The sequence below is a fragment of the Saimiri boliviensis genome, chromosome 4 (genome assembly GCF_048565385.1).
Source record: "Saimiri boliviensis isolate mSaiBol1 chromosome 4, mSaiBol1.pri, whole genome shotgun sequence".
In the NCBI taxonomy this organism is placed as follows: Eukaryota; Metazoa; Chordata; class Mammalia; order Primates; family Cebidae; genus Saimiri; species Saimiri boliviensis.
In genome coordinates, this window is record NC_133452.1 from 155,555,901 (window position 1) to 155,566,869 (window position 10,969).

General features: G+C 43.0%; 1 protein-coding gene across 2 annotated transcripts in view; it reads left to right on the plus strand.

Moving 5' to 3' along the window:
• The window catches only part of CAP2 (cyclase associated actin cytoskeleton regulatory protein 2), a 151,094-nt gene extending 141,902 nt beyond the window's left edge, over nt 1–9,192 (plus strand). For both annotated transcript variants that reach the window (XM_039462690.2, XM_074398478.1), the window contains 2 exons: nt 2,843–2,983; nt 7,763–9,192. In XM_039462690.2, the coding sequence (XP_039318624.1) occupies nt 2,843–2,983; nt 7,763–7,846 (225 nt within the window). In that variant the 3' untranslated portion in view covers nt 7,847–9,192. The remainder of the gene's footprint in view (nt 1–2,842; nt 2,984–7,762) is intronic.
• Nucleotides 9,193–10,969: the final 1,777 nt, after the last annotated feature.

Sequence of the window (10,969 nt, forward strand, 5' to 3'; positions counted from 1 at the left end):
AAATAAATGGAAATAGCTATTTTGTTGCTACGTGCAACAACACTGTAAGGAACCTAGCAAAAGATTAAACAGAAATGGGAGACAGTTACAATAAATACAAGAATGATGTTGTGAGGCCGAGGCGGGTGGATCACGAGGTCGAGAGATCGAGACCATCCTGGTCAACATGGTGAAACCCCGTCTCTACTAAAAATACAAAAAAATTAGCTGGGCATGGTGGCATGTGCCTGTAATCCCAGCTACTCAGGAGGCTAAGGCAGGAGAATTGCCTGACCCCGGGAGGTGGAGGTTGCGGTGAGCCGAGATCGCCCCATTGCACTCCAGCCTGGGTAACAAGAGCTAAACTCCGTCTCAAAAAAAAAAAAAAGAATGATGTTGTAAGTAAATGGACAGGAAGACATCCCTATCAATTGTCTTAGTTATTTAATGTGAGTTTAATAAAAAATTCAGCTCAAAATCTCAACAGTTTTAAATGAAAAATGGTCTTAAAATTCATTTGTAAAACAAATGGACAAGAATAGCTAAAACAATGTGAAAGATGAATGAGGTGAAGGGACTTGCGTACCTGATATTGACTCACTGTGAATGCTATATTGTTTGTGGTATACAAAAATTGATAAATGAAACAGATTGGCATGCCCTGAAATCAATAGACGCATAGATGGAAATTTGTATTTTAGGACAATTGATTATCCTTGTGGGAAAAAAATACACTGAATTCTGCCTCACTATGTATAATGCTAATGGTGAAAAATTAGCATTTCAACTTTGATAATAACATGTAGAAGAAAAATTTTATGCCTCAGAGTAGGAAAGAATTAGAGTCAAAAACCACAAACCGTAAAGAAAGGACTGGTCATTTTAACTACATTAAAATTTAAATTATATGTTTAACAGAAGACATCATATACAAAGCTGAAAGACAAGCCATTGACTGAAGAAAGATATTTGCAATGCAAATAATCAAAAAGGATTTGTATCTAGAATTTATAAAGAACTTAATAAGAAAAAGGCTGCCAGGCACGGTGGCTCACACCTGTAATCCCAGCACTTTGGGAGACTGAGACGGGTAGATCACCTGATGTCATGAGTTCGAAACCAGCCTGACCAACATGGTGAAACTCCATCTCTACTAAATAAAAAAATTAGCCAGGCATGGTGGTGCATGCCTGCAGTCCCGGCTACTCAGGAGTCTGAGGCAGGAGAATCGCTTGAACCCGGGCGGCAGAGGTTGCAGTGAGCCAAGATCACACCATTGCACTCCAGCCTAGGCAATGAAAATGAAACTCTGGCCGGGCGCGGTGGCTCAAGCTTGTAATCCCAGCACTTTGGGAGGCCGAGGCGGGTGGATCACAAGGTCGAGAGATCGAGACCATCCTGGTCAACATGGTGAAACCCCGTCTCTACTAAAAATACAAAAAAATTAGCTGGGCATGGTGGCACGTGCCTGTAATCCCAGCTACTTAGGAGGCTGAGGCAGGAGAATTGCCTGAACCCGGGAGGCGGAGGTTGCGGTGAGCCGAGATCGTGCCATTGCACTCCAGCCTGGGTAACAAGAGCGAAACTCCGTCTCAAAAAAAAAAAAAAAAAAGAAAAAAAAATGAAACTCTGTCTCAAAAATAAATAAGTACATAAATAAAATAAAAATAAAAAATTTAGAAAGCATATCTAGAAATTACCAAAACATTACTGCAGACACATTTTTGAAATACAGATATATGTGCCATATTATTATTTGTGGGAGACCATGATGTGTACCTGACCTTGAACTACCCCTGCATTTTTTTGGGTTTTTTTTTGCACTGGCACTCAATTCCAGTTCAGTGTCCAGTTTCTACAGAGAGAGAGGAGGAAAGAGAGAACTAGGGTGACCTGACCAGACTCCCCACAAGGAATTCTTTACATCACTTGCACCATCAATAGGAGTTGCTCCTGGTTTGTAGTCCAGCCTTTTCTCCACGGCGAAAGAAGAGATGTCTTTATCGCTTTAATTACCATGACAAGAAGGAAAATTATAGAGTTGTAATATGGTCTTTGGGTGAACAGTCTGCCCTTATGGAGATTTTAGGGGGGATGTCTGAAAACTGATTGTTAGAAGAGAAATTTAAAACCCATCAGAATTTTTATAGCACTTCGATATTTATAAACAATACAAAGAATCGCCTCCTCTTTTGTATGATCCTATTTATTTGTATAACAGGTATCCTGAGCCAAGCCCCTAGTTTTGGCTCCTGAAATGAATACATTTCAAAATACCTAGACATTCATCTCAGGTAAGCCTCAAATTTAGCCACTGAGATTTTTATCCGGCAAAGGACTTATGTGAAAAGAATGGTAGTGTTCCTTATTTAAGTTCAGGAAAAATCTACTCAATTTTTACTTAAGAATAGTTTTGCCTGTAAGTGACAACATTAGAACTTCTTTTAATCCCAGTTTCTTAGAGATTTGTCAAAAGTAAAATTTCAAGCAAATGAATGCAAATGCATCTTGTTTCTTTTATCATGTAATCAAATACATGTTTCAAATCCACTAACAAGGTTGTGAGGCTTTTTCTGAACATCTAGCTGCTGTTTCCAAATTAATCTCTTAATTTTGTCTCAGGAAAGAGACCATGAGGTTTGAGAATCCCCTTGTGTGGTCCTTTTTATTCTGTCCCGAAATGACACCTATCCTATTCTGCCTGAAGACTTTGCCATTTCCTGCCTCCCCAGCTCTGACCCAGTGAATCTTAATGCTTTGTTAAGCCCAAGTTAAAGCCAAGAGGAGTGGCGATTGTATTTCTTTGAGGGCATTGTTATTTCTGTTTCTTTCCTTTGGTCCCAGATTTTTTTCCCTCTTTCAGGTAATGGGAAGAGTGCCAACAATTTCCATTAATAAGACAGAAGGTTGCCACATATACCTCAGTGAAGATGCATTAGACTGTGAGATTGTGAGCGCCAAGTCATCTGAAATGAACATACTTATCCCTCAGGATGGTGATTATGTAAGTACCTTTCCAAAGCTGCCAAGAATTTTTCTTGAGCCTTCATTATTAACATTCTTAGAGATTGATTAATCAACTACCAACCCGCGAGCTTTATTTGCAGCATAATTCACAGGCAGAAGAGGCATTCAGGGAGCTGTCTTCCGTATTGCTTGCTGCCTATTAGCTTTTTGACTGTACTCACTCCTGGATTTGTGATTCTCAAGATAGTGTCCGAATAATTAGTTTAACGGACTAGCTTTTATCAAATAGCACAGCATGGACCGGGCACAGTGGCTCACACCTGCAATCCCAGCACTTTGGAGGCCAAGGTGGGCGGGTAACGAGGTCAAGAGATCGAGACCATCCTGGCCAACATGGTGAAACCCCGTCTCTACTAAAGATACAAAAAAATAAGACAGGCATGGTGGCACACGCCTATGGTTCCAGCAACTCGGGAGGCTGCGGCGGAAGAATCGCTTGGACCCAGGAGGTGGAGGTTGCAGTGAGCTGAGATTCAGCCACTGCACTCCAGCCTGGTGACAGAGCAAGACTCCATCTCAAAAAAAAAAAATAGCACAGCATGCATCTGAGTTCATACTATGTAAGACTAAATATTTTCCTTTACTCTGGTGGAGGTAAACAGGAAAGAAAGAGAATTACTTCAGAGGAAAAATGGGAGGACAGAGAAGAGATATTAAGTAGGCCTATTTGTGCAGCTTGAGTGAGAGGTTAAGTGTAAGAATCAGGAACATTTATGAAATACCAATTCCTGAATCTTGCACCCAGAGGTTGGATTAAGGAGGCTTGGGGTAAGGCCTAGGAATCTAGATTTTTAACAGGCATATTCAGTGATTCTTTTTTTTGAGACGGAGTCTTGCTCTGTCACCCAGGCTTGAATGCAATGGCATGGACTCGGCTCACTACATCCTCCACCTCCTGGGTTCAAGCCATTCTCCTGCCTCAGCCTCCAAGTAGCTGGGATTACAGGTACCCACCACCATGCCAGGCTAATTTTTGTATTTTTAGTAGAGACGGGGTTTCACCATGTTGGCCAGGCTGGTCTCGATCTTCTGTCCTTACGATCTACCCATCTCAATCTCCCACAGTGCTGGGATTACAGGCGTGAGCCACCACACCTGGCGCATATTCAGTGATTCTAATGCTATTAGTCCATCCAACAGCCCTTCTGAGAAACTCTAGCTTACAGGATTTGGCCACTGTTTATTTTCTTTGCTTTCTCTCCTCAACAAAGCTTCTAAAAGAAGCATACACATATTCTCACACGTTGAAAAGGGAGTAGAAATAAATAAGTGCATTTCCGGCTCATGAAGTGTGATGGATCTGCTAGTTGCTACTTGGAAGTGGGGAAATAAATACAGAGAAAATTCCTTCTAAGTTTCCCTGTGCAGGGAGGCAGTGAACCAGGGAAGGATGGGAGAAAACGACTTAGCAGGCATACGTCTGGAAGAGGAGCTCCCTCAGCCTGAGGGGTCAATTGCCAGGACCCACACAGCAGTCAGCACGCAGGCTGAGCTCCTGAAGCAGACAGCGTGACCGCTGCCATGTTCTCCCTTCCCCACCTGGCAGGAAGTTCTTCAGCTCCGCTCAGCCACACTTCATACATTACAGGCCAGAATTCATCATTTCGGTTTAAAAAACAAAACTCCGCAAGCCTCAGGCCATGCTTCACTAGTAAGTGTGTATGGACAGCCTAACCCTGAGCTAGAGAAGAATCCCCTCTTGGGCTCTCCACCTAAAAAAACTCCTGGAGAGCTAACGCCAACAGCTTCAGCATAGGAGAGCCAAAAATTGGAGGGAGCCCTGGCCTGTTCAGCTGTATGGGACGAGATCTGCTAAGAAAAGCAGTGGTGTTTGGATGAACACTGCAGACCAATGAAGCTGGAATCTATGGGTGTGGGACTCAGGTACCTGTAATTGTTAGAGATTCCCAGGTGATTCCAGTGGGGAGCCATCATTGAGATCCACTGGCCTGAGGGATGAGTGTGGCCAGGTGCAGTGTCTCATGCCTATAATCCTAGCACTTTGGGCAGCTGAGGCGAGCGATCACGAGGTCAAGAAAGAGACTGAGACCATCCTGGCTAACACGGTGAAACCCAGTCTCTACTAAAAATACAAAAAACTAGCTGAGTGTGGTGGCACGCGCCTGTAGTCCCAGCTACTCAGGAGGCTAAGGCAGGAGAATAGCTTGGACCCAGGAGGCAGAGGTTGCAATGAGCCAAGATCACACCACTGTACTCCAGCCTGGTGACAGAGTGAGAGTCTGTCTCAAAAAAAAAAAAGATGAGTGTAAGTCAAAACCTGACCGTTCATGATAAAAACCAAGGTCTTGCCTCTTACAGGTTGATTACCTTGTGACCCTCTCTCGTAGGTCAGTTACCTTGTGGCTCTCTTCATGTGTTCTCGGTTGGAGCTGGTAGGGAACAACACAGAGGCCTTGCCGTGGGCATTATGGTGTGGGAATGGATGGAGGGGATGACTCATCTTGAAAGAAATTGGTCTCCCAGGGAAGACCCGTCAGCGTATTACTAACCCCTCACTGCTCGGAACAGATTTGGGACAGCTGTAGTGCAGTTACTATCAAGGCGGCGCCCTCATCTGGCACCTTCCCTACCTGGCCTGGTTCCTGAGAACAAACACTAAGACTTGTCTACTCATCCAGAAGAGCCCCAGAAGGAATACTGGCTGCACAAACGCACACACGTTATTCAGATTGTGGCTTCTTTACTTGAAGATGTTTCCATTGCAGATTTTACTCAAGAAAAATACATCACTCATTCTAGCAAGGGCTTTGCCTTTTGTTTTATTTATTTATTTATTTATTTATTTGCTGGTTTGTTTTTTCAGACTGGGTCTTGCTCTGTTCCCCAGGCTGGAGTGCAGTGGTGTGATCATGGCTCACTACAGCCTCGACCACAATCAGTCTTCCTGCCTTAGCCTGTCAAGTAGGTGGCACTACAGGCGTGTGCCACCATGCCCTGCTAATTTTTGCATTTTTTGTAGAAACAATATCCCTGAGGACAGACAGAGACAAAGGGGAGGGTGGGATTACCATCCCAACTCCTGGGAGTCCTTCTGTGCAAGTCTGCCAAAAGAGATGCCAAATCCGAGTGGCTCTTCAGCAGCACTACACTGTGAAAGGTTTGTCCTTGTACAGTGGGGTCTCACTACGTTGCCCAGGCTGGTCCCAAACTGCTGGGCTCAGATGAACTGCTGGCATCAGCCTCCCAAAGTTCTGGGATTACAGGCATGAACCACCATGCCTGGCCCAGGCCTTTCCTTTTAAATGAATGAATTAATGGCTTCATCCAGAAGAAACAGTTGGATCCTACATCTGGGAAGATAGGTACCCATGTTTGTTCCACTGGAACGCCACAGCTTATGAGTGTAGGCATCAGTTTATCAGACACATGAGGTTTCAACAAGCACTGCGTTGACTGGAAGTCTGAGGAGGCCCGGAAACTGGGTCCAGGGCCTCCTTCCCTTGGAGAGGTTTTTTTATCTTCTTGTGAAGGTCTTGAGGAAGACCTATCCTTCTTCCTTGCTTTGGAGGAGATCTTCTATCCTCTTCTGAAGTGACTGGAGAATCACTCTCTGGGAAAGGAGAGTGTTGACTCAGACTACTTTCTTCTGACTATTCTCTATTATTCGTGTGTGTGCATTTGTATGTGTGTGCGTTTTCCAATGGGAAGAGTGGGTGCCATGGTGAAGGGTAACAAGCATATATAGAACCCTAAGCTCATTTTTACAATTTATCAGAGAGTAGAGAGCTACCTCTGGAGTCAAACCTTTCTTCTCCATGTGGCAGGGGCCAGCAGCATTGGCATCACCTGGGAGCTTGTTGGAAATGCACATTCTCATTCCATTCTCCAGACCTACTGAATCAGAATCTGCATTTTCCTAAGATCCTGAATCAGAATCTGCACTTTAATTAAAGATCCTGGGTCAGAATCTGCATTTTATTATTATTTTTTTGGGGGGGTGGGGGGTGGGAATAGACAGAGTTTTCTCTTTTGTTGCCCAGACTGGAGAGCAGTGGCACAATCTTGGCTCACTGCAATATCCACCTACTGGATTCAAGTGATTCTTCTGCTTCAGCCTCCTGAGCAGCTGGGATTTATAGGTGTCTGCCACCATGCCCGGCTAATTTTTTGTATTTTCATAGTAGAGATGGGGTTTTGCCATGTTGGCCAGGCTGGTCTTGAACCCTGTACCTCAGGTGATCCACCGCCTTGGCCTTGCAAAGTGCTGAGATTACAGGCATGAGCCAGTGTGCCTGGCCAGAATCTGCATTTTAATAAGATCCCAGTTGATTCATGTGCATGTTAAAGTTCAGTGGGGAGTAGTGGGTAAGATAGAGCCCAGGTTTGATTTCTGGATATGCTTCTTACTGGCCACATCATTTGAGGCCAGTTGCTTCATCTCTCAGGCTTTTGTTTCCTACAGATGACATCCCAAGAACTCCTAGCTCGTACGGTTATTATAAGAGATCTGCTGAGTTCACGTATGTCCAGTGCTTAGAGGATGCCTGGTTCATTATAAATGATGTTTTTAGCTTTAATGATGATACTGGCTTGAAGTGACAGAATTGATGACACGTGCTATATACAAGTCAGCACATGACAAAGACCTCCCCATGACGCAGCTTGCAGTTCCATCAGATTTCTTTGTCTGTCATGTGGCACAAATCAGCCTCTCCATCTGTTTGCAAAAAAAAGGCCTTCGTTTAAATCACTTTGTTGTAGTGTAAATCACTTTGTTGTTCTTGCCTTTTTCCAGAGAGAATTTCCCGTTCCTGAGCAGTTCAAGACAGCATGGGATGGATCCAAGTTAATCACTGAGCCTGCAGAAATTATGGCCTAACTTCCCAAGAGACCGAACCCCTTCACCTGAATACCTGAATCCCCCTATCAAACAAACAAAAAAGCAGCAGTGAAGAGCTAGAAGTCGCAGTAGCCCCTACTGCGTTAGCTTTGGCCTCCAGCGATTCTGTGCTATAGACACAGCACTGTTTCTGGCACGCCTCATGGGCATTTTGAAATATTTAACGTTTCCTCATGATTTGCCTTTGTGTGTGATTTTAGTTCCACGTGATGACTTGTGAACATTATGGATTTTAAGGAAAAAAAAAAGAATTTTGTTCCCCTCATATCAGGAACACAGTAACTGATAGGTAAAAAGGCTGCATGATTCACTTTTACACTTAGTTTCATTGCTAGTTAAAAAGTAATACCTTTGAGAATCTAAGATGTACATTTTTACCTTTTACACAATTTCAATATAACATAGAAGTAGTAGTGTGCCCTGAAAAATGTACACGTTTTTTCTTGCTGTTACCACACGTTCGCCTGTATCAGCGTGGATATCGTCAGCATGCGTACATATTTCAGCCCACGCTTTTAAAAGGTACGAATCCATATTAAGGACGAAATTCAGTTCCTTGGTCCTTCAAAGACCTGTATTCTCTGTAGTTACTAAAAACTTAAAATAAATTCTAATTATAACTATCCATCTGAAGTATTTTTCCACCATGTCATCTGAAAACTTACTTTTCTTGTGCGTAAGAGATTCTTATGCCAGAACATTAATCAGGAGAAATCGTTTTGGCTATGTAATACCTTGCAACTTTACTCTAAAATCAAGCTCAGTTATTGTTTTCCAAGTTTGAAGCTGTTAAATATCAGATGCCTTGTAAATTATGTCTTTAATGTTTTATTATAGACTGATTTCCTCCTTTCCACCTGCCAGACTTGCTAACCAGGCTCCAAAGTGAACATGAAAAAGCCATACATGTATTACTTCTCTTAAAACCTAAGGCATTGTCTTTTGGTTTGGCTTGCTGCTTCTATTTTGTAGTCTTGATAGTAGATGCTGCTTCAGCGTAAGAGTAGCTATGCTATTCCTTTGTATCTTTTCAGTACATAGTGCTGAAAATCTGCAACTTCTTGGATCACATTTAATGAATTATAGTCTAATGCTTGCAGGCCCAGTACAAGCATATATATTGTGCCTATTACAGCCTTTGGGATACATCATTTCCGTTTTTTAAATACCTTCTATATCCATATAGTATTTGAATTATTAATGCTCATGTACCTAGGTTTTGCTATAAAAGTTTTGTCTGTATGAATAATGTGGCTTTAGTAAATAATCATTTTTCAAACTGTAAACTTATTCTGAAATAAAGTAAAATTCTAATTGTTTAAAAATTCTGGATGTTAAAATGATTTTTTTCCACTTTGATTTGCCCCTTGCTCATGTGTCAGACTTAGGAAAGACAGCTGAGTCCTTCTGGTTGAATTAGAGAATTTATCCAGCATACCATCAGCTTCTCTGATGAATGGTGTCTCCTGTGAGATAGATAGCAGATAAAGCCATTGGCAGTTGGATTGACTGTCAGTCAGAAAATTCTGGAATTTAATTTTGTAAATCAAGTCCTCTTCACTGAGAAAATCCTCCTCAGAGATCTTTGTTAATGTAAACATCCCAGAACCTAAGTGATCCTATAAATACCATATATACATTATAAACATATAAATAACATAATAAATGTGTAAGTAAACTTCTAAAAGAAAAAAGAAAAGACCCTAAAATGGATATATTATCTACCCTAATATTGCAATAATTTCGTTTTAAGAAATAAATCCACTCACAATTCTTAGAAGCTGTCAACTGGCCTCAGATTTGATATCAGTCTTGAGCATGCTTCACCGCATATATTGAAAATCTGGACTTGAGCCTCAATGATTATTTTACCAGCCCTGTATTCCTTAAGCCCCAACCCCCAAGCTGCATACTGGTACTGGTCCGTGGCCTGTTAGGAACTGGGCTGCAAAGCAGGTGAACAGTTGGTGAGCCAGAATTACCACCTGAGCGCCGCCTCCCGTCAGATCAGCCGCAGCATTAGGTTCTCATAGGAGTGCGAATCCTGTCGTGAATTGCGCATGCGAGGGATCTAGGTTGCATGCTCCTTAGGAGCATCTAAGGCCTAATGATCTGAGGTGGAACAGTTTCATCCTGAAATTAGGCCCCACCCTCACCCCCAGCCCGTCTGTGGAAAAATTGTCTTCCACAAAACTGGTCCCTAGTGCAAAAAGGCTGGGGCCTACCACCTTAAACCATCTACTTAAGTAACATTAAGAGTAGGTTAAATTCAGCTGGTGATACTGTTGGGAATTAAAAAGGAAAAAAGAAAAAAAAAAATAGTAAGTTGAATTCTGGCTTATGCCTGTAATCCTAGCACTTTGGGAGGCTAAGGCAGGTGGATCACCTGAGCTCAGGAGTTTTGAGACCAGCCTGGCCAACATGGTGAAAACCCATCTCTATTAAAAATACAAGAATTAGCTGGGCGTGATGGCACACACCTGTTAATCCCAGCTACTTGGTAGGCTAAGAAGGAGAACAGTTTGAACCTGGGAGGTGGAGGTTGCTGTGAGCCGAGCTCACTCCACTGCACTCCAGCCTGCGAGACAGGTACAAGACTCCATCTCAACAACAACAAGGGTAGGCTGAATTTGTTGAAAAACCTTTGGCAATGTATAAGTGTTGTACTGGAGCGAGCATAAAAAGTCAACACCAAGACAAAAGTATGCCAAATGGCAGGGTCTTTATTGCCGGCGGCCATGGAGGACTAGGGTCTCTCCAACCCATGGCCCCAAAAGGAGGGTGTCAAGACCTTTTATGCCCGTACACCACCTCGGGGATAAGGCGCGGGGGTGAGGGTGAGGGGCTTCAGACATTCTGAGGGCCAGGGGACTTTGGACATTCTGATTGTTACTTCAGTGGTTCACAGAAGTCAGGATAACTGTTAGCCTGGGTAGGGTGGAAATTACAGACCTTAGTTACTTAAGTCGCAGGGGCCAAGATGCTGTGTTTGGACTGCTTGCCTGCCACATCAGGGTTACAAAGAGCAGTTTCCACAGAAAGCCGAGGCATGATTGAGGTATACGGTTTTATGAGGCTTTTACCATGTCACGTTTATTTACA